This window comes from Podarcis cretensis (genome assembly GCF_951804945.1).
Source record: "Podarcis cretensis genome assembly, chromosome: 7".
Taxonomy (NCBI): domain Eukaryota; kingdom Metazoa; phylum Chordata; class Lepidosauria; order Squamata; family Lacertidae; genus Podarcis; species Podarcis cretensis.
The window spans coordinates 79,904,037-79,931,784 of record NC_137176.1 but is presented as its reverse complement, the minus strand read 5'-3'; the positions used below and the strand labels follow the sequence as shown (position 1 = coordinate 79,931,784).

The window sequence follows — 27,748 nt, the reverse complement described above, 5'->3', positions numbered from 1 at the left end:
CCCGGCTACTGTGGCCGAAAGCCCGGGGCTGATGGGAGCTGTAGTCCATCCACATCTTGCACGAAGGGCAGGAGGGTGGTCTGTTGAGGGTGGGGAGAGGCGGAGCCCCTGCCAGACCCTATCCCTTTGATTGGTTACCAAGACCAGTTTTAGCCGCCGTTATTGGTGGAGAGGGAGCGGCCGGGGTCTGTCAAGGGGCATGGGCGCGGCACGCCAGTCTTGTCACTCAGACTCCACAACGTTCGTTAATCGGCGGGTGGGAGGGAGCGAGGGGGGGGAACGCCTCCTCGCTCTTCCCATAGGCTGGACGGAGGTGTGGGCGGGGACGGAGAGAGAGAGAGAGAGAGAGAGAGAAAAAACATGGAGAGCGCCGCCTCCTCGCTCTTCCCACAGGACGGACGGAGTCGGGAGGACGAGAAGGCGGTCCATTCAACCGAGCCGACCGGCGCCTGCGCAGAACCGCCCTGCCTCATTCTCTCCTCACGCACAGACGCGCGCGCACAGTCTACTTTGCCGCGCTGCGCTTCTTTGCCCAACCCCCCCCCGACCCCTTTTACCTCAGCGCCGCCTGACCAGTCTCTGAGGCGAGCCGTGGAAGCCCGCCCCGCTCTGGGAGGAGGGAAAGATGCCCGGAGCCTCCTCGAGGCGGCGCAGGGAGCTGCCGCCGCCGCCGTGACTCGAACCCCTTCCCAAGCCAGCGAAGGGAGCGGCCGCGAGAAAGAGAGAAAGCGTCTCCCATGAGCAGCGCCTCCCCCTCGCCAGGGCAGCGCCGCCCTTCGCCTCCCCAGCGCCGGTAGCGAGAGAGAGCGGGCGGGCGGGCGGGCATGCCGTCGACGTGGCTGAGCTGCCGCCTGGCGCTGCGCTTGGGCTCCGGGTGGCCCGGCGGCTCCTCGCCCTCCGCGCTGCTTTCCCGCCTCAGCCTCCGGGCTCCGCAGCCGAGGGGCCTCCGCTGCTGCTGCTGCTGCTGCTGCTGCCGCCGTTGCCTCCTGCCTCTGCCGGGCCAGCGCCGCTGCCTCAGCACCTTCCGAGGAAGGACGGTGGCTCCCGCTGCCCCGGCGGCCTCGGCGGGCTCCCCGCGGTCTCTGGGCACGCACCCGAAGAAGGAGCCCATCGAGGCGCTGAACACGGCGCAAGGGGCGCGGGACTTCATCTACAGCCTCCACTCCACCGAGAGGAGCTGCCTGCTGAGGGAGCTGCACCGATTCGAGTCCATCGCCATCGCGCAAGGTAAGCAAAAGGGACCTTCTGCCCGACGCGGGATTCGAACCCACGACCCTGGTAGATCCCGGGGGGGGGGTCTCGCGCTCCGCCGAGCGAGCTCGGCTGGGCTTTGCTTCTTTGCGCCGCTTCCCCGCCCGAGGCAAGTATTCGGAATTGAGAGCGAGAGAAGAGGAGCCAGGAGGAAGAAGAAGAAGAAGCAGCAGCGAAACTTTCCTACTTGGCGCATCGACCGAGGACCTCGTTGCCCCCGTTTCTCCCCTTCCGTATCTATAACGCGCTTACCCGGAGTTCAGCGAGGCTTAACTCCCAAGTAAAGCCTTGCCCGCTGCTTAAAGATTGCAGCCGGCGCTTGGCGTGAACTTGGGCAGCGGCCGCCGTTCTCCACCCGGCTTCATCGTGCGATAATATCGCCCTGGAATGCACAAGATACGAGGATAATGTCCCCGAGCACATTCAGAGTGGCTTTCCTGGGATGCTGTGTAACCATAACCAGCCACTGTAAAACTGTGGGGTTAAGGGGGAGGGTGTGGCTGCCAAGCAGGTTTGAGGCCTGGGTCTGGTACTGCTTTTGTGTGGAACGGGACAGGGATTCAGATGCTTTAGAAATAAACTGTTGAGGCTACGGCTGTGTGCTTGAAATGAATTCTGACTTGCATGGGGAAAGTGCCTGTCTTTAGTTCATGGACCCACCCATCTGACTTCAGGAGGCAGAGCTTCCAAGTTAACAAACATGTTGTTTAGGGAGGGTTGATTGAGCCTCCAGGCCTAGGCATGGAAACACTGAAGGCATGCATTAACCTGATATAGGGGAAAAAGTATTCACCCTATGTTGGTTTCCTTGCCCATGGCTAGCAGTGTGCAGGTGTGGCTTTTAGCTTGTCATTACAAATGTTGCTTTTCCAGCATTTGGCAAGGTGTGCAGAAAGCTAAATTGCACACTTGATAGCAGTTGTACAGGGGCGACTTCTTACATACTGGGTGATCACATGCATGATCTTTCCTGCCACATTTAGGGTTGTGCAAGTGATTTTTTGATTCTTTAATCTGTTCCATTCCAGTGTTTTGAATTGGTTGCATCCAATACTTTGAGTCCCATTTGTGGATTGTTGCCAAGAAGATAGTCATGGTGCATTCTTGACATTGGTGTTCCCGTGGGTATACATGTACTGTAATCCAAATTCTGCTATCCCATTTTCCTGCAGTGTGTGCCTGATACTGTCCAGACTGAAGCAGGAAACAGAGCATGGTAACTTGGATACCTGGGAGTACTATTATGATAAATTTAAGATGTGAATATTTTATAAATGGGGCAATTAAAAAAAAAAGCTCTTATATGAAAAGGGAATCAATGAGAGCATACTCTACTGTCTACAGCAGTAGAGAATAAAGCACAAACATTGATTTGATTGGAGGGCACATGACCAACTAAACTGTTCCATAGTTCTGAAACTGCATGTAGATGGCTGCTTGTTTCACAACACTGAAATGGAAGTACTAAAATTGGAGATATATCTGACCTAAGTGGTACTAAAGAGCACTGGGATGGTTTGGAGCTAAAATTGCAGATTTGGAGACCATACCTCTTTTGCTAGCCTTAGTTTCTCTGTGCTAATTGCTTCTAGTGACAGTCTCTGTGAGGGTTTCAGGTGACAACTGCACTGATTCAGCACATCTTGTCAATGTAAAACTTTTCTAACTGCTTTGATTGTTGATGTATGGAGACTAAAGTATGGCTATTGAACAACCCGTTGATTTTGTATATTAATAAAAGAAACAGAAGCAGCGGAATAGGAATAACAGAATATACTTGATTGAGGATCCATCTTCTTTTAGTTAAGATTTTGGAAAAACTAGAGATTTTGCTAAAAGGAGAAGATATTGTACTTCTCAAATTCAGCCTGCACCACAGTATATGTTAAGAGTATTTTATTTGCTTATCTAGCATAATACCGTATTTTTCTGTCTATAAGATGCCCCCATGTATAGGACGCCCCCTATTTTTGGGGACTCAGATTTAAGAAAATGGGGGGAGATGGCCCAGAGTATAAGATGCCCCCTAATTTTTGACATTATTTTTTAGGGGGAAAACCTAGTCTTATACATGGAAAAATACGGTGTTTTATTTGTCTATATAGCATCATCAATGTATGCAGTACAGAGGTTGAGATGTGAAACCATGGGAAAAGCTGGATTTTTCCTTGTTTATTTTTAAATTTAAATTTCCTAGCTTTTTTCACAGGACTTCACATCTCCGTAGAGGACAGCTTCTTATCTAGGGGGCTTACAATCTATAATTCAACACTGAAAGGCAATAGAAGGTGATGGAAGTGGAACGAGGGTTAAACAGGATTTGTTTGGCCAAACTGAAGAGCCACAGAATAGTAGAAGTTGAAGATGTCCTGCAATTTACTGGGCAGGTTTACATAAAAAATAAATCATGGTTCAAATGTAACTGTGGTGTGTTCTTTACCTTTACTGTAGTATTGTGTTATGGTAGCATCTTATACCTCCAGCATATTGGATGGCATGTTTTCTTTGAAATCATGAATATTCCAGCATGTATTCTGTCACATTGAGCTGGTACATCAATTAGCTTGTTTTGGAACATTGCTTAATATAAAAGGCTTGTATCATAGTGTGAATAATGTCCATTCAGCTTTTTCCATAGTGAATAAGAGCAGCTGTTATGAGTTCCAAAGTGCATGCATGTGACAGCATCGGGTTGAAATGGCTTTAAAGATCATGTAAGGTTATCTTTCACATTGATTTTTCACCTATTTTTCAGTTATATAGCAGGTTCCCAGCTGATAGTCTCCTAGATGAAAGGCTGAAGTGACTGGAGAATTGCAACCTTTAAAGTAGAAAAATGAGCAAATGCTAAATTTAAAGTTCTTCAAGCGTTATAGGTTACTAACAGCAAGCTTTCTTGGGTAAGGTTTGAGGTTACAATACACATTTAGAAACTAGCTTGCATTTGACTCTGGGCCATGACTTTGGTAAATATGCCCTTGAAAAGGACACTTGGATGGCCCATAGCTAGGTACTCACAATCTGTTGCATTGGTATTGTTTAGCCTCCCGATATATGTTTAATCTTAAGCTTATATATAAAAATATAAATCAAAGCTTTAATATTGAGTCTTATAACTCTCAAATAGTTACTTCCTATATTTGTAACTTCAGTTCTGAAACAATCAGAATTTTCCTATATTTTTCAAAATTCTAATTTCAAAATTCTTTCCTGCTTAAATCTTCCAAAAAATAAAAATAATTCTGATTTGGGTGTTGCAATGCAGGCTTATGTGATGCCTACACCACCTCACTCCAGCCTTTGTTTTGCAGAGCTGTAATTAAGGGACGCGGGTGGTGCTGTGGGTTAAACTACAGAGCCTAGGACTTGCCGATCAGAAGGTCGGCGGTTCGAATCCCCGCAACAGGGTGAGCTCCTGTTGCTCGGTCCCTGCTCCTGCCAACCTAGCAGTTCAAAAGCACATCAAAGTGCAAGTAGATAAATAGGTACCGCTCCAGCGGGAAGGTAAACAGTGTTTCTGTGCGCTGCTCTGGTTCGCCAGAAGCGGCTTAGTCATGACCCGGAAGCTGTACGCTGGCTCCCTCAGCCAATAAAGCGAGATGAGCGCCGCAACCCCAGAGTCGGTCACGACTGGACCTAACGGTCAGGGGTCCCTTTACCTTTACCTTTTAACCTGCTAATTGTCTGTGTACAGTGCTTTTTCTCTTGACAGTAGCTTTTAACTTCCTCCCCCCCCCCCTCTGGGGCCTTCCTCAGGCTTTTCTTGCTGGATCCTGTTGATAGTCCCAGTGTCGTTTTCTTCTAAAGGAAGCACCTATTTGTCATATTCAGCATTAGTTCTGCACCTCAGAATCTCTGTTGTGTTTCAAGGGGACATGCTTAGAATTCTCAGTCTTCATTTGTTTGGGATCCATAAATGTTGGCTTGAATTACAAGTCAGCCAGTATTTGTAGTCTCCACTAATCCCCTCTCCTGCATCCACTGGTAGGGACAGTGCATGTAAGAGAAATGGTGACCTATCTCATTTATGTTGGTATGTAAGGAGAAGGTACTAAATGTCAAGAGTCTTAGGAGCTTAAATTATAGTGGAAATGAGGCCTCTGAGATAGCAGTTTTGTTGTGCCAATTAGCTTACCCACATGAGGTCTGAGGGCACACAGTCCCGAGGATGTGGCAATTCATTCAGTTGAATTAAGTGAAGCCAAAGTACTGACAGCAGTACCTGCACTAGTGTTAGAATTTCCCCAGGTGCGTTTTGTGACTGGCACAGACCCTATTGTGACCATGTGGAGATCTCTGGATGCCAGGTTGGCAACTGACATCTCCATCTGGCTGGCCCCTCCAGCTTTCTTAAACAAGTAAGCAGAAGAGCTTGTTTATTGCATTTATATCCCACCTTTTTCACCAAAGGGTATACTGTTCACCCCCCAGAAAGTTAGGTTGAGACGTTGTGACTGGCCCAAGGACACCCAGTGAGCTTCATGACTGACTGGGGATTCAAACCCTTATCTCCCAGGTTCTTGTCTGACACTCTAACTAGTAAACACGTTGACTTCCTAGAGTAGTTCTGCTATGGGGCAGGTATATAAATTAAGTGTCAGAGAAGGATCTGAAATATTTTCCTTGAAGCTTGAATTTGTTTTATTCTGCATTGTTTTATTTGCTGTTTTAATGTGTTGTAAACCACTGAGATTTTTATTTTACATATAAAGTGATATTGATATTATTATTTTGCAAAAAGGGCCACCTAGATATTCCATTGTGGCGACTGTAACCTAGGTTTAAGCTGCCATTTGGTAATTAGCTTATATTTGAGTTTCTAATACAGTCATACCTTGTGTTGCTTCCGCTTCATGTTGCGTCTTTTCACGTTACATCCCATGGCAACCTGGAAGTACCGGAATGGGTTACTTCCTGGTTTCGCCGCTCACGCATGTGCAGAAGCGCCAGATCGTACTGTGCGCCTGTGCAGATGCAGCACTTCAAGTTCCAGGCATTTCATGTTACGGACGGGCCTCCGGAACGGATCCTCTCCGTAACACGAGGTACCACTGTACTGCTGCCGTCTTCTGTGACATCATAGTAGCCCATCTAACTTCAGGGAGTGGCGCTGGAAGGTATCAACATGCATTTACCTTAGGAGTTGTCTTTCCCTTTAAAAAGTTGCTGTGACTCTCTGGTAGATGGTTCTTATGAGCTAAATGTTCTTTGCTCTTATTTAGTGCTGCATTCATATCTCTCTGACCATATTTGCATGGTGAGATCAAAGTAGAATTTTTAATTACTGCTAGCCAGCATCTGTAAAGCTATACAACTGTTTATACAAACATTAATTTTATCTCAAAATGACTAAAGGGTAGCGAAACAGCATTGGTTAAAAGGTCACATGAACTAAAGATTTCTAATTTAGATTAGCTCAGATGACTTAAGTAACACTTGTTCTGGCATGAAAAATTGGAACAGTTACACAGCTTTCATAAAGTTGTGCTATTTTTGGGAATGACATGATGACAATGACTCAGAACTAGATTGGATCACAGAACTAACAAACCTGTTTTTAGTAATAGTGTATTGTCTTCTGTTTTGGCAATAGTTTCTCTTTCAAGACCATGTATAATTATTTGTTATTAAAGAGTTACAGAAGTTGCCTTTTTATTGTGAGATCAGTCATGCAGGATTAACAGGAGGTGCTTAAATGCTAAATACAATGCCACTATATACCTGATACTATGACTTTTAATATTTAATTTGAGAGACTATTGTTCACACTCTTTATTCAAATTCATAAAATTCAACACACTGCACAGACTCCACAATGATGCAAGGTGAAACATTTCCAATGCTTTATTTTTCTATGGAAAATATTATATTTCATAAATTCATTAGAAACAATGAATGGATGTCAGATGCAAAGAAATATTAGGCTAGTGTGACAGTTTCAAAGTTTTAGCTTTGTTTTTCAAAATACTAAGGATGCTAAATTAGATCACTCCCTAGGGTATCAGAAAATAGTCTGCTACAACACCCTAATTTCCAGTAAATATTCCCATTTAAAATATTCTGGAAAACCAGAATCCCTGAGTATCCCATGCATAGATCTTCAAAGTATAGAGCTACCAAGAATTTACCTCCCTTGGTAGCCAGTCATTATCTGTGATGGCCTTAGACCCTTTCCATCTCTGGTAGTTTGTTTATTTTCCTGTTGTATCAGTCATGCACAACTTGCTGTGCAAATGATTGTGAGTAGAAAGGAGGAAAGGGGCAAAGAAATGCTAAAAATAGGTTTATAAATAGCAGCTGTTTTGCTCACCTGTGGTAAAAATGACCTCTAGGTTGTCTGAAACCCAAGTATCTAATGAATAAAATTTAAAGATGCTGGCCAAGTAACTTGTAGATTTGGGCAGGAGCAGTTAATTGATGTGCATGGAGGAAAATAGACAATTCTTCCCTCAAAGGAGCAGTAAGAAGGCAAGCACATAGCTGTGGTCTTGCAAGAGTAGTTCTGCAAGCATCTGTACCAATATGAGAAGCAGTAGTTCAGCTATCGATACATCTGTCATATTTTCTTGATTTATCCTGACTCAAATTATTTTTTTCTGGTTGCACTTGCCCAAATTTATAAATAATCTCATAAGGATTTGACAAGTCTATGTAAACCTAGCAGAGTTTATTTTTTATGTGCAAGATTGGGAAAGAGGAAAATATGCCATATTACTTCAATTTCTTCAGGAATAAGGTAAACCTATCCACTTCACACAAGTGTATGTGATAGACCTTGATGGTTTGAAATTCAAAGCAACAGGTTGGTGTGCCTAATTGTTTCCTTGCTCCAAATGTTATACACCACAAGCTGTTCTCCCACCCCGGTGGTGTTCCGTGTGTGTGTGCAAATACTCTTATAAGTAGTATAAAGCACACCACATAATGCTGGATCAGATTATACCACAATATAGGCATGTGTTGAATCTGCTGCGGAGCAACAAAAAAAGAAAACCAGAATAAACTGGACAGAATGTTGTTGGTGCCCAATTAAACTGAATGTTTCACCTTGCACATTGGGTTACACTTGGAGTAGATGCACTGAAATCAGTGGGCTTTAAGTCCATTGTTTTCAGTGGGCAAGTATGACTAAAATTAGATCTCGACCATTAAATATACCAGTGGCATAGCAGAAAAATATTAGACTTGCTTCTGAGCAAGCATACATAGGATTATGCTGCACAGTTTGTAGTTGGAGTAAGTTCTGAAAACACGGATTCATGAATATTAAAGGCTTTTAACATTGAAATGTAACTTTATTTCTTACGTTTGAAAAACTTTAGCTTCCAGATTTCCTAAACCACTGGTACCACTTGAGATGCCATTGAAGCAAATGGTACCACCCGAACCAACTAGTACTTGGGGTACAGTAAACTTCTCTACTTGCTACATAAACGTGCATGGTCTAAATAGGTGCTAGGTGAAACATGGTTTTGATATGATGCAAAATAGATGCTGCTGTTTCATTAAATCTACTTACATAAACATGCTATTCTGTTTGTTTTGTGTAACCTGGAATGTTTAACAGAAATGGCCATGGTTGTTTCCATTTGCATTAACATATGACTATAATGAGTTTCAGGGGTTGCCATTTTTGGGGGGACCATTGGACATATTTCTATTTTTGAGAGAGCATTGTGGGGGTCAGTCACAAAATGATTGTTGTGGCATAACACACCATAGTTGGGTGAACATAAATAGAGTCCTGCTGAATCAAACCAAATATAGATTCTGTGTTCTATTTCTCATAGTGGCCAATTACCGTATTTTTCGCTCTATAACACGCACCTGACCATAACACGCACATCGTTTTTAGAGGAGGAATACAAGGGAAAAAACATTCTGAATGAAACAGTGGATGTATCATTTTTGTGCTTCATGCTGTGGCCACAGACATGTGATCTGATGGTGAATTTGGGGTGACCCAATGCAAAAATCCTGAGAATCCCTGTGGATCCATGCTTTGTAGCCACGTTTTTGCACCATTGCAGCCCCAGGCAACAGTGGGTGCGTGGTTTTTGGGGGGCAGGCTGTAGCCATGGACATGCTATGTGATCTGATGGTGAATTTGGGCTGACCCAATGCAAAGATCCTGAGGATCCATGTAGATCCATGCTTTTTAACCACGTTTTTGCACCATTGCAACCCCAGGCAACAGTGGGTGCGTGATTTTGGGGGGGCAGGCTGTAACCATGGACATGCTATGTGATCTGATGGTGAGTTTGGGGTGACTGAATGCAAAGATCCTGAGGATCCATGTAGATCCATGCTTTTTAACCACGTTTTTGCACCATTGCAGCCCCAGGCAACAGTGGGTGCGTGATTTTTGGGGGGCAGGCTGTAGCCATGGACATGCTATGTGATCTGATGGTGAATTTGGGCTGACCCAATGCAAAGATCCTGAGGATCCATGTGGATCCATGCTTTTTAACCACATTTTAAGTGGGGAGGGAAGGAAAAACACAGAAGGGACAAGGAGCAGGAGAGGGGTGTGCAGAGAAGCAACTGGCTAAGAATGCAGGAGAGGGGTATAAGGGGGGGGGGAGGAAAGGAAGGCAAAAGTTTTCCCTCACCTACCCACCCAAGCCAGCCAGCTCTCTCTCTCTCTCTCTCTCTCTCTCTCTCTCTCTCTCTCTCTCCCTCCCTCCCTCCCTCCCTCCCTCCCTCCCTCCCTCCCTCCCTCCCTCCTGCATGTTTTCACTCTGCTTTCCCCTCTGCTTGCCTGGAGGGGAGGGGCTTTCCCTGCTCTTTGTTCCGTTTGAGCAAACACAGCAAGGAAACAGAGGTGGGTGGGCAGTAAGACCCTGAGGCAGAATGCAGGAAAGCAGCCGCTTCCTCTTTTCAGGTTTCCCTTCTAGGAGACGCGCAATTTGATTTTTGACTGCTTTTTTTTGCCTCCCCTCGCACCATTTGGCTCCAGGGACCACACATTCGCTCAATAACACGCACAGACATTTCCCCTTCCTTTTTAGGAGAAAAAATCTGCGTGTTATAGAAGGAAAAATACGGTAGTTATCTCAATCAGAGAGCAGCTATTCTATGGCTTGTTCCTTGAACTCACTCATTCTGTCTCTGAATTCAGAGATTCCATTTAGCCATCATGACTCATAGCCATGAAAGACAAATTCATGGTGAGAGGTTTTGAAGTCTTTTACCTTATACCTATAAACACATCTTGTGGCAGTGCGTTCCATAGTTTAGTGATGAATTGTATGAAAAGTACTTTTAACTGTCCCAAACCTTCTGCCAACTAATTTCTTTGGATAGCTCAAATTCTAATATTATGCTTGAAGGAGAAAAGCCTTTCTGTTATGAGGATGAGGGAGTATCTTGGATATACAGCTATTAGAATTTTAAGCCATATTCCAAGTGTGGTTGTGCTATAAAGAATTAGCGCAGTGTAGTTTAATCATGGTGCTTTGAATAAATCTCTGACTTCCTCATTCTCATACTTGTTCTGCTTAGTTAGGTACTTCATCGTTTGCTATTGGATCCAAACCAGCAAGCTATGGCTATGCAAAAATCCAAGCCATAATTGCCACATACACAGGACGAGGAATGTGCAAGGCCAAGACTCAGCCATAGTTCAGTATTTTACTTCTGAACAGTGGCTAAATGTCATTTTTTTAAAAAGCATGTCTCCTTGTCATGGTATATGAGTCATGAGGAGCATGTGATTCATTTCCCTATTTTTAGGGGGTAAAATGGTCAAAAATTTTCATGTCTTATAAATACTTCTACAGTACTACTTCTACTACCACCTATGTGCAGACTGAATAAGTGACGTCTAGAATTGGAAAGATGGTCTTAGTTTCAAAATCATTAATGTAGGCAGTATTGTTTCATACATAAATTTTTATTAGGGTTTATATAGACAAATACAAAGACTATTATTACATTTTTTTTTGTCTAGACTGAAACATTAATCTAGAGGCAAAAAAGAGAAAAATGAGGAAAAAGAGGGAGGGAGGGATAGAGAAAAAGGAATAGAAAAAAATGAGAGAAAAGAAGGAATAGAAAAAGAATTGAAAGAGACAAGGGAAAAAGATAGGCAATATTGTTTGGTGAATCTCTGAGAAAATACACAATTTTAGCAGATGTGTGTCCTAAGGATTGTGTTCTAATTATTTTGTTTGTCAAGTTAAACTTTGTATTTAATTCTCTTCTTGACATTTGACTTTTTAAAAAATAACTATTGTTTTCCATAAAGGAAAACAATAAGGAACAATACATTCTATAGCATAGTAGCATAACACTACAAAATCAAACTTCGTTACAAGAGCAGAGTAAAACTGTGAAACCATGATTTGAAGTGGATCTGTGCAACAAGAGATATGCATGTGATATAAGCACATACCCCTTTATATGTAGGATTTGGAAATCAAACAAGCAGCCACAAATGCTTTAGTAAAGCATTGGACCATAGCAGATGGTGTGAGACTGGAGGGATGGAAGAACCCTTTGTTGGGTTAAGGGGAACCAGGATAACATTTGGTTTTAATTCCTCTTACATCTCTGTTGCATTCCATAACTTGCTCAAGCACAGCTAAGTTTTAGACTCTATTCCACCAACTTTTTAAGGTAAAATGGGAGTGAAAGTGTCAATGCTTTGCTAGTTCTAACTGGGCTATTGCTAGTAACTCTTTTGATCCTATCTGTATACATTGCATTCTCCAGTGTGCCAGGGAGGACGGAGAGCAACACTAGATCCAGAGAAATTATTTGCTGTGATATTTGAATAATTTAACAGACGTTCAGAGCAAATATCTGTTGTATCTGATTTGTTTTGTCAGACCTTAGTTTTAATACAGAGCTATCTCTTGTGTGTGGGCTTTTAGCTGTCTAAATACTGCTGAGATGCTTGACAAATATGTTGTAATCTCTGTAGGATCCTGCTATGCAAGTTGTATACTCTTGGCATCTAAGTCTATCAATTATGTTGGCAGACATGGCTTTTCTTTTAATCAGGTTCATTTATACTTTCATCAGTTTTTTAGTTGTTTGTAAATCAATGTGTTGCTTAATCTGACACTGCCCTCCCATCCCCGCCCCCGTTTTAAGTTCAGACAAGTATTTCCAGTTTCATATTGTGAATAGCACTCTTAGAATATTTCCAATTAAGTCTGGTTTTTTAAGTTCAGACTAAATACGATTCTTGAAAGGATAGTTTTGAACTCTGAAATGAAAGAACCAACACTGGTTATTGGCTTCTCATTAGTAGAGAAGAACTGTATTTGTAGCTACAATTCTATGATCCTATGCACCAGATTATTGTTAGTAATCTAGTGTCAAAAACAGTCCAGTCTGTACCAGTTTAATCATGCAGTGGAAACATTGACTGTGATTGAGGAGAACAAATAGCAGTTTAAGGACCAGGGTTATTAAAGGACTGTACATAAAAATCTTGAGTGGAATGCATGTACCATCTGAGGTGAAGTGAGTGGCAGTCAAAGAGGGAGCACCCCAATTGTGGCACCCCAATTGCAGAATGCTTATTGTCCTTTTAATGACCTTTCCTAAAACTTTCCTGATCCTGCTGACTGTTTTATGCCACTTTTATGATTTTGCGTCTTTTAGCTTTCTGTTTGAATTTATATCTTATTTATTATTTTTGTAAATCACCCTGGGAATATGATTAAAAGGGTCGTATAAAAATACTTAGAAATAATTTTTAAACTGGCAAGCTAGCTTGGTTATTGGTGTAGATGAAGTATAACCTGACTTTGTGATCTCAATTTTAAGTTAGATAAAACTGTTATGAACTTGGTAAATTCATAATGCACTACAAAATGCTCACAAAATTTCATTGGAAAAGAAACAACTGGTTTTTGCAGTACCAGAGCAACCTATTGTAGTCTGTTTATAACCTGGTAAAAGCCCAGCAGAAATTCCGAGAGCTCCTTTTTGAACTGTTCAGATCAGTTTATTTCCCACCTGAACATTCAACATCCTTAGGTAAGATGATGGGGACAGGTTGCTATCTTTTTCTCCAGTTTAAAAGATGAAAGGGGAAGCAGTCTTTCAGATTCTGATGTACAGTTCTCGCATGAATGGGATATGTGGCCTTTCATATTGGTGTGATGGTAGAACACTAAGAAGATACAATGCTAACAGTTGGTAGAGGTAGACATCAAAGGATCCAAATTCTGTTTTATAGGCCTCCCAAGTGTGTGTATGTAGACCAGGAGCTATCCTTTGCTCACAGATTTCAAGTGAATCTTAAGCCTTTTTTCAAAGCTTTTTCTTCCTTTAGGAAAATAGAGCAGTTTCTTCCAAAATGGAACAAAATATGATTTGAATTGACACTAAATATGATTTGATTTGACAGGCTGAAAAGCAGCTGTTCAACAGTCTTGACTGGTATTCTGTGCCATAAATGGTCTGATAGTTTTTCTTCTTCTTGATTAAGCCATTTCTCCCCCGTTTTCAACTTGACATGTTATACCTCTTAGTACTGTCATGTGCCTATCTGAAACAAAGGCATCTCTAAGCTTTTATGGTGAACACTTGCAGAAGTTTTCAGAACTGCAAGTGCAAGAATTTCATCCTGTGATTACCAAATTATTCTGCATACTCCTTCTGTCACTGTGGGTTGTCAAAATTATTGAGCTTTGAGAAAAATGAAATCTATCTAGATTTATCACTGCAAGATCAGTGTGAGTGAATTACTGGGACCTTTTGTTGGGGAAGCAGGGGTGAAGAAAATTAGGGTTACAGCATCTTTGCACTGCTGATATGTGATACAGTGTGGTTGTGTTGGCATGGAGAGAAGTGGGAGCAGCCTGGCTCTTCAGAGCCAATCCGCTCCTGTCTGGCCCCTGGGGAGGTGAGGCCAATGAGCAGTTTCTATTGGGCAGGATTCATAGTACAAAATGGGGCACCAGAGACAGAGGTAATTGCCTACTCTGCCCTATGAGTTATATACTGGGATGAACTGCTTTTGAGTTTCTACAGACCATCAGGGTTCCTAACAGCCTAATTTTAATTTAGAAAGGAAGAACCCTGTTGCTATTGTAGGGTTAGCAATTAGAAACTTTCTGATTTTACTGCAAATCATTCAGTGAATGTTTGGTAAACCCCACTATGCCTTTTACTTACCATGTTCTAGGGTGCAAGTCTATGCCCTGAATAAATTGAGCATGCTCCCAACATAGCCAACTGTCCTGTAGCAAAAAGGAATTCTAGGAAAAGTCATTGGTATTGGGCAAGTTGTTATTAGGGAAGCTTGTCTGCTGTTACCAATCTTCTTATTGAAGATCCTCTGGTAAGTGTGTAGGTAACCATCCCCTTAAAACAATTTGAAAACCATTGTACTATGTGATGCTGTGTACATCTTAGCGGATACCAAAAGGATGACATTGCTAGACTATATAGTTACCATTCTTGAGGAATTAATTTCATGAAAAGATATTTTCCCTCATGCGGCCATTATTTATTTTCTTTTTATTGAGTAAACAACTATGAACTGCCTAATTAAAAAAAAATCTAAGCAGTGTCCATAAAGTAATATGAAATAATAGTACATGGATAGTCAGCAACATCTTGAAAACAAAGCAAGTACCGTATTTTTCGCCCTATAGGACGCACTTTCCCCCCTCCAAAAATGAAGGGGAAATCTGTGTGCGTCCTATGGGGCGAATACAGGCTTTCGCTGAAGCTTGGAGAGCGAGAGGGGTCGGTGCGCACCGACCCCTCTCACTCTCCAGGCTTCAGGAAGCTATCAGCAAGCCTGGGGAGCCCGCGGGAGTTCCCGCAGGGCTCCCTAGGCTGCAGATAGCAGCCTGTTGCCCGGCGCGAGGGGCGCTATGAAGCAGAGCGCCCCTTGCGCCGGGCAGACATCCGCAGCGTCGGGAGCCCTGCGGGAGTTCCCGTGGGGCTCCCCATGCTGCGGATAGCAGCTTGCCGCCCGGCGCGAGGGGCGCCCTTAAGCAGAGCGCCCCTCACGCCAGGCAGACATCCGCAGCTCCCCACGCTGCGGATAGCAGCCTGCCGCCCGGCACGCAGGGTGCCCTTAAGCAGAGCGCCCCGTGCACCGGGCAGACATCGGCCAGCCCCACAAGCTCGGGGGACAGCTGGGAGGCGCAGCGCCGCCATACCGCTGTTCCCAGACCTGGTTTCGGGGGGGGGAATAAAGGGAATTCCCCCCCTTTATTTCCCCCCAAAAAACTAGATGCGTCCTATGGGACGGAGCGTCCTATGGGATGAAAAATACGGTATATATGACTAACTTACATGTCTTTGTAGGCATGCTAGAAAAAGTTTTATTATAGTGTGCCTGCAGTTTGGGGGTTACTTTTGGCAGGAAAAAATGGTACCTGGTAAGGAGTTAAATCGATACATTTGTATGAAACTTAATACTAAGAAAAGAGGAAGATGTTTCTTTCTAAAAATATCAGTGGGGAAAAGCATGTGTTTGAGAATCAATAGATGTTTACTCGATATGGACTGTTTATGTTAACTGCTATAGTGAAACCTAGAAATGAGACTTTCCCATTGGGCAAACCTTTAAGTAGTTCTCATGCTGTATTTGTAATATTTCAGTTGCTTAAATAAAGTTAAAATTAACTTGATCTGGTTTCTGTGCATCTTATCCACCAGTCCAGATGTCTTCTACCACATAGTGCCATTTGCTTTTATGGGCTCTTGAATAAAGCTCCTTTTTGACAGACACAGGGATATATTTTGTTCAGTATGGGGTAATTAAATCTCTCACTGTCCTGATAGTATCTTGGCAAGTGATTTGCTGGCTTTGCCTTGACAGGCAGGTGGAGAAAAACTACGTACTGTATATTCTGTGTTCTGAACTGATGGATCTGAGGCACAGAAACTAACTTCAGGTAAGATGATCCTTCAGTCTGTATATGTAGGATACACTTGCTTAGAGCCAGTTGTCTTTCCAGTGTCTTTGTTTATAAAATAAGGCATACACCCCTTCATAGTTTATTCTTTTGGACTATAAAACAGTTGCATCCCTCCCTTCCTCCATGGAGCTCAGAGGCTCAAGGGGTCCTCACAGCAACCCTGCTACTTTAGGCTGAGACACAGTGACTGGTCCCATGGCTTCTGGTAAATGTCCCCCCAATAAACATCAACACACTTTATTAACTACACTACACTGAATGTGCTCTGTACAGCTATGCACACAATGTGATTTAACCTACTTGTACCATTAATCATGTGGTTGTTTTCATAATTTTTTGCAAAACACTAACTGTTGCTGCTATAAGAACTGTTAACCCAATTCCTGCTTTTGGATTACCAGTAGATGCTTTGTGTTTTGTTTAGGCTGCAATTTTCTTCCTTACTGAAGGCTTAATATTGTTTTGTTTACTAACACCCCAGCAGTAGGATATCATTTAAATGACCCCCTCAGTCTCCTATCACTTTAATCCAATGTATTTTGAGTTGCAGAGTGTTGCTTAAAAATCTGTAAATGTTAGTGTAACGTTCTTCTTGTGGCAGGAAATTGGGTTTATACCACTAACCAGTGTTGGAGATTTTTTCTTGTAAGCAATCTAACATCTTTTTGTGGTATTGGGTAGTGTTCAAATCTTCTGATAACTGAATTTATCAAGAGCACTTAAGGGTAGTAAGTGGTCTCTATGAAAGTATACATTTTAGCCACTCCTTGTTTATGGTAGGGTGCTTGAGAGTTAAAGGCCATGGGGTAACTTAAATTGTGATATTTATTTAAAAGGTATTTATCATTTCCATTTTTACAATTGAAACAATAACAACAATCCAGATGTAAAACACACAATTATTTTCATTTTACCTTCTCCCTTTCATGGTTCATTTTATTATTATTATTTTCTGCTACATATTCTATTTCCCCCCAATATTTAAATATACTTACATCTATTATACCTAAAAGAAAAGCTTCTGGGATTTTAACAAATGTCTTTTTCAACATTTTTTTCAGTTTATTATATTTCATCTCCCAGTAAGTCTTAACCGTTTTGCATGTCTACCACATATGATAAAAAGTACCTTCTTTTTCTTTACATTTCCAACACATATCTGATTCAGATTTATGCATCTTAGCTAGTTTACTCAGTGTCAGGTACCACCTGTAAATCATTTCCATAAAATTCTCCCTCAATATGTTAAAATTTAAATCTTTTTTCCATAGTTTCTCCCATGCACTCATCTTTATATTATGACCTATATCTTTTGCTCAGTGAATTATAGCTGATTTTACCAATGCATCTTTTGTTTCCCATTCTAATAGTGACTTGTACATTTTGGAAATCATTTTTCCCTACTCTCAGTGATCTCTTTCAAATTGTGAGCTTTGGGTCATAAAACCCCTCCATTTATCCTGTCTAAACAAATCATTTATTTGATGATACTGCAACCAGTCTGTCACAGCCTCTCCAATGTGTCATGTTTTTAAAGTTTTATTTCTTCTTTTGAAAAGTCTAAAAGGTCTCTGTATGTTGCCTAATATCCTTCCATATTCCTAAATTGTGGGATTTTAATAAAGGGGCAACAGCATAATCATGTACCCTATCATATGCTCAGACTAAAGGTTGGATTTTTCAAGATCAGTTACGGTACATACAAGCAGGGAGAATTCAATTAGTCAGCAGTTGGGCACCCCTGCACTAGTGACAATGTAATTTGAGTATTTTAGCCAATATTATTCAGTGTTTCAGATGATCAAGCAAATGAATATACAGTCAATTATTTTGTGAAATGGTGCTTCATTAGCGTGCATAAGTGTATAGTTCTGTTAGCATGCTTTTGTTTAATCAAAGGAGAGCATGGATCTGAAACTCACAGAAGACTGCAGTGAGCTACCGAGCTGCAGTTTTCTGCGCAGTAGCTTGCGAACGCACCATATATGAAGAAAGCTAAATTTTCTATGAAATGAGGATTTCACACTATGCTGTTCAAAGAGAACAGATGTTCAAATATGTGTGGTTATAATGCTTTTCTTTAATCACATTTTTCTACTTATCTAGAGAAGTTGGAAGTTGCGCCACCATCCACTGGACAGCTGAAACATGGTAAATTATGTCTATTTTTTTAGAAGCTTAACTGTGGAGAAAGCCTCTCTAATACTTGGAACATTTCTCTCGAGGCCAATGCAAGGCATACAGTTGAATACATGAGAGTACATTGGGCTGCTTGAGTCAGAACATTATAGAATTCTAAATCTTGCTTCCCCAAATTATGAGTAACATCATAAATCTGACTATCTTTAAAAAAATAATTTTTACTAGTAAGTTTTACCTTTAGCTGTGATGAGAGGAGAGTGTGGTTAGAAGGGACAGAAACGAAATATGACAGAGAGGATGAAGATGTTTCACCCAGATCTTTGCAAATTGTTGATTAATGTTTATTATCAGATTTCCCTACCCAACACAACCCTTCCCATATATGACAATTTTTGTTGGGGGGGGGGAGGGATGACAACTCCAGATTAACTGGGCCTATAGCAGCTGCATCGATTTTTGTAGTGCACTGTGTACAATGTGCTGGTAGTTGCTGTGTGGTGAGTTATACATGGAAAGAGGCTTCCATATCCCTTTTCTGTGATCTCAAACATCACAGTTCATATGGGAGTTTTTTCAAATTGTAGAAAATGGAGAATTGAACAGTAGTCTGCATGTATGAATTTGCAAGCATTTGAAAGCACTCCTCACACATGTGTCTCTTTCTTCTAGTGTTCTTCCACAATGCAATACCTTTTGTAGGGTTTGGATTTTTTGATAATGCAATTATGATTGCTGCGGTAAGTCATGTTGCTCCTTGGTCTCAAGCTTGTTTTGTGCTGGGTTATATTTGATATCCAGTTACCTTGATATGATAACATATGTAACACTAGCTTCAGAAAGACATTATTTTCAGCAATGTTTTAGCATACTGTATTGCTATAATAGATGTAATCTTATGCATGTTGTCTTTTAAAGTTTCCAGGAGAAATGGGTGGCAGAGAGCCTGCTATTCCTAATGTCTTAATTTGGTAAATAAACAACTTATGTAACCTTGCCTTTGTTAATGAATGTGTAGATTTTAATGAAAGTTTATATTCTCTTTATTTTTAGGGCACACAAATAGAACTGTCCATAGGAATTGTCCTTGGAATTTCTACTATGGCAGGTAAGTAATCTATGCTTCACTGACTGTCCATGGCAATTTTGCTATAGCTGTCTATTAATCTATGAATATGTCTGTGCACACTAGGTAATTTTTTAAAAACTGCTGATTGATGATTGAACTTTATAGTGCCAGATGGAAATTTGGTTACCAGATAATCTTACAGAAACCCAGTTCTTATGCAGAAACTGCACATTAATGTTCCATGACTCTTTCTGCCATGATTTTAAAATCCTAAGCAGGCTGTGCATAACCACAAGGAAAGGCAGCCGGGGAGAGGCTGCTTAACTCCTCTCCTCCTGTTTGTACTTCTAAATCACATTCCCTGAGCTCCATTTTCACCTGGGATGGTTAGGGGTCCTTATGGGTGAAAAAGCTGTTTGGGAAGGTGATTGGGGCTGGAAAAGATTTGGGGACAAAAGAGTTAAGCCATGGGTAGGCAAACTAAGGCCTGGGGCCGGATTCGGCCCAATCGCCTTCTAAATCCAGCCTGCGGATGGTCCAGGAATCAGCGTGTTTTTACATGAGTAGAATGTGTCCTTTTATTTAAAATGCACCTCTGGGTTATTTGTGGGGCCTGCCTGGTGTTTTTACATAGGAATTTGTTCACCCCCCCCCCAAATATAGTCCGGCCCCCCACAAGGTCTGAGGGACAGTGGACCGGCCCACCACTGAAAAACTTTGCTGACCCCTGAGTTAAGCATTTCCTACATGCTTAAACAGCTCAAGAGGTTGAATCCACGCAGGAAACAGATCTCACATTTGCCTCTTGCATTCCTAGTTTTCTCTTCTTAAATAGTTTTAACTGACACCACAACCATCATCATTACCATTATTATTAGTTTAAAGCCACTTTGAGTGTTTATTGGTATCTAAGGTCTATAAATAAATAAGTTCTCACTTTGCAAAATATTCTTTTATTTGCGCTTCCAAACTGTTCCAAGAGAGCAACAAAAGAAAATTGGTTTCTCCATGACACTTGAAACAAAGTGTCTCTGTTTAAGATGAAAGAGTGGCAGCCATATTAAAGTCACAAGTGTGAAGTATTATTGAATAGGCTCCTTTTAAATTTTAGAACTTTTTCATCCAAAAGGATTGACTGGCTAATTCTGAACCTGGAGGCAAATATTTGTGATAGTTTTTAAATTCAATAATGCCAGCAGCTTTCTTAGCAAGATTAACATGCTTATAGAAATAGAAGTTGGTTTTGCAGAAGCGTTGAAACTAGGAACGTAGGAAGCTGCTTTATACTGAGTCAGATCCAGCTCAGCATTATCTTCACTGACTGACAGCAGCAGCACTCTAGAGTTTCAGAAAGGGAGTCTTTCTCTGGAGATGCTGGGGATTGAAACTGTGACCTTCTGAGTACAAGGCAGATGCTCTGTCACTGAGCTATTGCTGTTGTGTGTATGTGAGAAAGTATGTTTTCACATCCCCCTGAGTACTGTAAATGTGTTGCTTGCTGCACCTTTCAGTCTATTCCTTCCCCTGTAGATTGCCAGTGCTCATGTACACATGGATGTAGAACCCCCCACTCACCCAAAAAAATCTCAAAGTGGTCAAACATACAATTGCATCCTAGATTCTTACTCTTTTTAGAGTGTGATGCCTGGAGAAGCTTATAAGAGCATCGGAGAAACATTTTTTTCGTTCTGCAGAAAGCACTTTCTATTCAAAGTCACACTGATCAATTGATTCTCTGTGCTTGTAGAGAGCCAGCCTGCACTGCTTTGAAGCCTCCATAATCAGCCAAATGATATGCTTCAGAATGTATTGTAAAGGACAACCACCTTTTGGCTCATCCCTCACTTTATCACCCCAGAGGTGCAGGGCAGTACACCGTGACATGACTTGGCTAAAATGGCCTGGGAATGGGGAGGCCTGGCTTATCCAGTTAGGTTCATAGCTTAGAAATTCCCCACTCCTGTATTACCCTGCTCTTGTACCAGCTTTCTTGGTTACCATTTTCTTTCCAAGTTCAATTCAAGGTGCTGCTTTTGACCTTTAAATCCTTAAATGCCCTGAAACCAAAATACCAGATTTACCTTCCTCTCTGTGTTACCTGACAATCTCGTTCCTCTTCTGGTACCCTCATTGTTGGAAAATTCCTGTTTTAATTGTGTAGGTTACCATTCTCAAGCTGTTCTGCTCCTACTGGTTCTTAAAGATTATTGTTTGTATTCTGTACCGATATATATTTGATTGTAAGATCCTTGAATATTTTATAGAAAGGTGCATTATAAAGGGTTTCAAGCAAGCAAATAATATTAGGTATAATTCTGGATTCTGAATCATTAAATGAAATAAAACAGTTGGCATTTGTGTAGTGTATTGTTCTTTTCTTAGTAGATGCATTACAATGCTTGTGATTCTTTAATATCTAGCTGCTGCCTTGGGAAATCTTGTCTCGGACTTAGCTGGATTGGGGTAAGTCTTAATTATATTTTATAGGCTGTGATCCAGTATCTTGTTCATACAGTGGTTAACCAAATGCCAATATTTACTTTACCAACAATTGCTCTGGGGCTGTTTAGTGTAGTCTCCACTACCTTGGAGCTGAATGACTGGCAGTGACATAGTGGAACTAAGTCTCAGATTTGTCAGTTCACAACCAACCATCCCCCCCGCCGAAGTTGCAGTAGAAACAAGAAAGCTTTCCGGAAAAACCATCCCAACAAAAGGGCACAGCACTTGTTACATGCCAGAGTGCCTCTTTAAAAGTCTATTCTTTCTACCCCAAATCTCGCATGGATCACCCATAGGCTTACCTCACCTATACTGCCAAGTTTCAAATCAGTCCTTAAAACTATTTCACACCCTATAAACAATTGAACCAACTCCCCCTTGACACAGGGCCACAACTGTTTTATGTATTAGTATTGAAATCGTCCCTCTTAAGCTCTAACGGCTTACCAAAGTGCTGGTTTGGCATATGTTCAGGAGACAGAATTGCTCGCTGCATTTCCATAACCAACAGAAACCGAGTATCCTGTAACTGCTATATTTCATATTATTGTGCTCAAAATATTTTTTGGGTTTTTTTTCTCCAAGACTTGCAGGTTATATTGAAGCTATGGCCTCCAGGTTGGGCCTCTCCATTCCTGATCTAACGCCCAAACAAGCTGACATGTGGCAAACACGCCTCAGTGCACACGTGGTGAGTCTATGTTGTGTCTGTGTTTTTATACATACAGTTTTGGTTAGTGAGAGGTTAAACTAACAGCAGACACTGTGTAGTGCAGTAGCACCTTGGATCAGAATTCAAGTCAGCTGGAAAAAGCTAAGTGCTCTCAGAATTTTGAGATCTTAGGGGCATTTAACATGTGGCTTGTTCTGCAGATATAATGACCATAGTAGGCACACTATAGATACAAGTGATAGCTTCCCATTTCTGCATTTATGTGTTTCTGTTAAATCCTTTTATACTTTTTGCCACTCTGGCAACAAGTAGTTTTGGCAAGTACAAGGCAGCTGTAAGGGAAATATGACTAGATGGTTGTGAGACTATGAAAAGCAGCAACTCCAGTATTCAGATTATTCCTGAACACTTGAACTTGTGGAGATACAATGTGCATGTTACCCCACTCCCTATTATTGTGGGAATAAACTCTTTTAAAAATGCACATAGAGGTTCTCAGAATGTAAATTCTGCAGCAAATATTTGGGAATGAGAAGGATAATAGAAATGAGGTTCATTGCTCGTTACTTCCTGTTCCTGTTGTTGGACCTGAAATCTGGTAACCTTCATAACTAAATTGTGAGTGACCCATTTTTCTTTGTGTTTTATAGGGTAAGGCTATTGGAGTGACCATTGGCTGCCTTTTAGGAATGTTTCCATTGTTCTTCTTGGGAGATGAAGAAGAAAAAAAACTGGAAGAAAAAAATTAACCTTTTTACAATGCTTAAGATCTGTATAAACTAATGTACCTCAATTATACAACTATGCTGTCAAAATACTTAGCATTTAGCAGACAGTAACAATGTATAGAATGGGGAACAAAACAGCATGCCATTTTATGGAAACACTAACTTATTGTGGCTTTGTTCTAGTACATCTTTTTATAAGGGTTTTTCCTTTTTAAAATGTAAATTGTTGATGTGTGTGTGTGTGTGTGTTTCACTTACACCGGCAGTTGGCGTTTACCATTCCCCCCCCCCTTTTGCCTCTATCTTTTATAAGGATTATTACTTTCAGTGCTTGCCATCAATGTACTGTATGGGGTTGGAGTTTGCATATTTACTTAGCGTTTGCAAACGCATGGCACAAGTTCCCTTTGATGCCCATCGTTCTCTCCATTCTGGCCTTTCAGTGAAGCTAGGTGACAGATGGCTTTAGGAGGAATCATGTCTTACTTTTATTCATCTTGGGTCACCAGTTGCACACTGTATGACTGAATAGCAAGACTTGTTTGAATAATGCAAAATTTGAAATAGGGTGTAGATACTTGCTGAATAATGAGGCAATTAGAGTGAAACACTTAAAGGTCAGTTGCAGTTTCAGGTGCTGCTCCTCTCTCAAAACTCCATAGACACTGCTTGGAATGCATCCTTAATCTTGCCAAATTGGCATCTGAGATCAGGAGAGTCCTGAAAATTGGAATCTTAGTAACTTACATGGAACACAGGCTACAGTTAGGAAATGGGGGTTTGCTCAATAGTTGGAGCTGGAAAAATGTGCAAAACAACAATTAATGATACTGCTCATCAGCACCAGGAGGCCAGTTGTTTGTGTGAGTGTAGCAACAATATTTTTGAAAATTGGTTTTCATTTCAGTTGGTGTGTGTATGCTGCCCTCCTTCCATGCCTCTCCGAAAGAATGAAAGAAAACCTTTAACCTATCTGAATTTCATTCATCAATTCTAGGCGTCTGGGGAACCCCCAACAAAATAAGGGTCTATTGTTTGCTGAATCATGTGTATTTGTAGAGCACTTTGTGCACTTGGTGTGTGCAGGCTGAGAAAAAGCAGTGCATAGTGCACTTTGAATAGGGGAAAAGTGGAGTTCAGATATGTTTAGAATTAGTGCAAAGTAAGATGAAGCCTTGAAAGGTTGTAGCTCTTTAAATTATGTTGCCTTCAGTGAGAAACACACTTCAGTGTGCCACTTCTGGAAGTCTCTTGTTTCAGGAATTTGAAAGTAATTTTCACTGTCCTTGTTTCTTTGAATACTAACTGGGGCAGAATGTTACTTTAGATGTGTCTTGGAATGCCTTTTAAATGTCTAGACTTGGTCTGGATGTGTGGATCATGTGTGCAAAATGTAACTTAAATAAATAAACTTGATCACTTTTCATTAATTAGAAGGGCATAAAGGTTTCTTTCCGTTTTGCCTCACTGGTTCTCTTGTCATACTTAGTGTGCAATTTCCTATGTACCTTTTACTTGTTGGAATAGAGAATATTAATCTTTGCCATGTTCTGAATAATGGATGATAACTTGCACTGAACATCCAACTTCTAAATATACAACCAGCATAAGTAGGAATGAATACATGGCTGTAGGAAGCTTTTAATGACACTTTGTTTTGAAGTCTTAGTTGCTGCTTTTTTAAAATAGTTTTTATGGAGGCATTATCCTATAAAGTCAAAGCTTGTTTCTAGCTATAAAATGCCATCACTTGCAGCCCTATTACAGTGGTACCTCGGGTTACATACGCTTCAGGTTACAGACTCCACCAACCCAGAAATAGTACCTCGGGTTAAAAACTTTGCTTCAGGATGAGAACAGAAATTGTGCTCTGGCAGTGTGGCAGCAGTGGGAGGCCCCATTAGCTAAAGTGGTGCTTCAGGTTAAGAAGAGTTTCAGGTTAAGAACGGACCTCCAGAACGAATTAACTATTTAACCCGAGGTACCACTGTACTGAATCCTTGGGAGTTGTCACATGCAAGCTGCCACCGTACCTGGAAGCACATTGCATTGAAATCAATGGGGCTTTCTTCTGAGTAAACATAGTAAGGTTTGAATTCGGTAAGACATTTCAGTAGTAGTTGGGATCGGAATTTGGCCGCATTCTCTCTTGACACTATTGGCACCTAGGGCTATCAACTGAAAGTCTGCTACCCCGTGGTCCGGTTTGCTCTTGTGCCTTTAGCAGCAGCTTGACTTGTACAAAACCAGTAGATGAAGCTTCTCATAGCATGGAAATGCATTGTCATCTACTCTCGTTCTCCAGGTATCTGAAACCCAGGTATCTGAAGGACTGCCAACTTCTGCATGAATCCTCCTGTACATTTCGGTACCGTCTTCCAAGACACTCTACCTTAGGTGGTGTGAGACTGGGCAAAGGGCCTCTTTGGTTATGCCTCCTCACTTTTTTGAAATGTCCTCACCAGGAAGCCTGTCTCTTGTCTTTTTAACTCCAGCCAAAAACTCTTCTCTTGTAAAAAGGTAAAGGTACCCCTGCCCGTACGGGCCAGTCTATTAGGCTTTTAATTACGTGTTTATAGTTTTAGCTCGCTGCTGTTTGGTATCCTACTATTGTAAGCTGATTTTATGCTTTCATCTTTTTTAGATTCGTTCACTGCCCTGAGAGCATTTGTGCTTAACCATGGGATTAATTGGGTTAAAAAAGAAAAACCGATTTGGCAACCCTAGAATATGCCATATCTACAAACTGATACACAGCAGTATTTTTAAATGCATTTTTGAATTAATTTTAATGTGTTTCTTTATAAAAACTATGAGGAGGTCTATACTCTTCCTATTCCAAATTTATTGCACATTCTGAGAGAGGAAAGAACTTAAATCAGTCACAAAATCAGGGACCCCTATCTTCTGCTGATCCCTAGCAGTTTAAAACAAATATTCTCTCACAACCATGATTTGAATAAAGCATCCCTTAAGTAACTGCTCTACTAATTTACAGAACCTTATAGCTTAATGTATCTGCTGATATACTGATAATCTGAATATAACATCACTTTAAGGATCAAACTAGATTATTGGTAGCAGACCAGCATGTAAGAATCACAAACATAAAAAGTGATGACGGAGAGAGAGAGACCTGGAAGGAGAAGCTGTAATCTTTAAACTACTTGCAAGCTGTAGGTGTACATACTCCTCTTCCCCTTCAGTTGTCTTTCCGAATCATGGATTCCCAGATACCTTTTCCCCCCAGATGGAAATAACAGCTTGGAGAGTTTTATTATAGGAGTTCATTCAGCTGTCACCCTAAAATTGATTCTGCTTGGTTTCAAAAGGATCACATATTAGGTGATAAATGCTGAATGTGCAGTTTAATAGTTTTGGCTGCATCTTTCTCTGTGTAACTTGCTGACAAATATAAATTTGTTTATGACTTTCCCCCAACTTGTCTTACTGTACTGGGTATTATGATATTTGGTGACAAAAGATCAAAGCAATAGTCAACAACTGACAGGCTGACTGGAACAACTAAATTTCCTGAAGAGAGCACCAGAACAAAAACCTAGCCAAATGTCTGCTGCTGCAACAGCTTGCATTTTTTAAATAAAAAGTTCATTTAGTACTTTTTTTATTTTTGTTTTGGTTTGTGCATGTAAATTGGGTGCATTTTTGTTGATATATGTATGTCAAACTATTGTACTATGACCAATGTTTTTAACAAGAAAATATGAACTAAATCTTATAAAAACGTGTGTGTGTGTTCATTGTTGTCAAACTGGAACTATATCAATTATCTTGGACATGTAAGGTAAGTGACTGATAGAATCGAAATGGTGAAATCAATGCCAAGGGAACATTTTCAAATATGAATGTGGAATTAGATTACAAACTTCGAGTACATCAGATGCTCCCCCCCGTTTCTTGTGTGTGGATGCATTCTGCAACATGTCGCTGATGCAATAATGCTGCATTAGTGTTGAACTTAAATTGGAATTACCACATTGTTGCTGTCTGGAAGGGCACTCTTCTGCTACCCTGCAAGAAAAGTAGGACAACCCATATATATGATTTGTGGTATGAAAAGTTAGACTTTCAATAAGAAGCTACAGAACAAACACCAAGTGGAAATGAAGCAGTATGCCCTTGACAAAACCTCTGCAGGTGAAACAGAATTGAAAGTGGGCTTGTGCATAACCACCTTGCTGCCTTAAGGAGCGCAAACCATCGCGAATGCAGAATAAAAGTGACATCTAGACGGGGCCCCAGAGTAAACTTAAATGTGACTGGGCATTCAGCCAGCAAGGTAATCTGGCAGCATAGCAGGAAATTCGGCTAGCTTCTTAGTGGCTAATAATGCTTTGGGAGTTCTGCCATTTGCCTCTAATCCTAGCAGTCAAATCTTGAATCAAATACAGTGGTACCTTGGGTTACATACGCTTCAAGTTACAGACTCTACTAACCCAGAAATGGGACCTTGGGTTAAGAACTT

At 41.3% G+C, this 27,748-nt stretch overlaps 1 protein-coding gene and 1 long non-coding RNA gene across 3 annotated transcripts; one reads left to right on the top strand and one right to left on the bottom strand.

The window, feature by feature from the left end:
• Positions 1–392: 392 nt before the first annotated feature.
• On the top strand, positions 393–24,692 carry TMEM65 (transmembrane protein 65). Of its 2 annotated transcripts, XM_079984501.1 has the most exons (8): positions 393–1,227; positions 8,574–8,654; positions 18,258–18,302; positions 18,963–19,030; positions 19,344–19,398; positions 21,780–21,822; positions 22,447–22,552; positions 23,185–24,692. In XM_079984501.1, exons 1-8 carry the CDS (start codon positions 825–827, stop codon positions 23,281–23,283), a joined length of 900 nt encoding a protein of 299 aa, XP_079840627.1. In that variant the 5' UTR covers positions 393–824; the 3' UTR covers positions 23,284–24,692. The 2 variants fall into 2 exon arrangements, with proteins under 2 accessions (XP_079840627.1, XP_079840628.1); XM_079984502.1 differs by lacking the exon at positions 8,574–8,654 and having other exon boundaries at positions 397–1,227.
• Positions 24,693–24,792: 100 nt separating this feature from the next.
• On the bottom strand, positions 24,793–27,036 carry LOC307220569. The gene is made up of 2 exons (XR_013840930.1): positions 25,805–27,036; positions 24,793–25,766 (listed from the first exon to the last, which is right to left on the bottom strand). It is a non-coding gene; the product is annotated as an uncharacterized lncRNA (long non-coding RNA).
• Positions 27,037–27,748: the final 712 nt, after the last annotated feature.

Bases quoted from the DNA above. Each gene is read 5' to 3' on its own strand.
- TMEM65 (XM_079984501.1), top strand. From the start codon at position 825: ATGCCGTCGACGTGGCTGAGCTGCCGCCTGGCGCTGCGCTTGGGCTCC. The intron at 19,031-19,343 runs GTAAGTCATGTT...CTTTATTTTTAG, and splicing joins ATGCAATTATGATTGCTGCG to GGCACACAAATAGAACTGTC. The intron at 19,399-21,779 runs GTAAGTAATCTA...TTTAATATCTAG, and splicing joins TGGAATTTCTACTATGGCAG to CTGCTGCCTTGGGAAATCTT.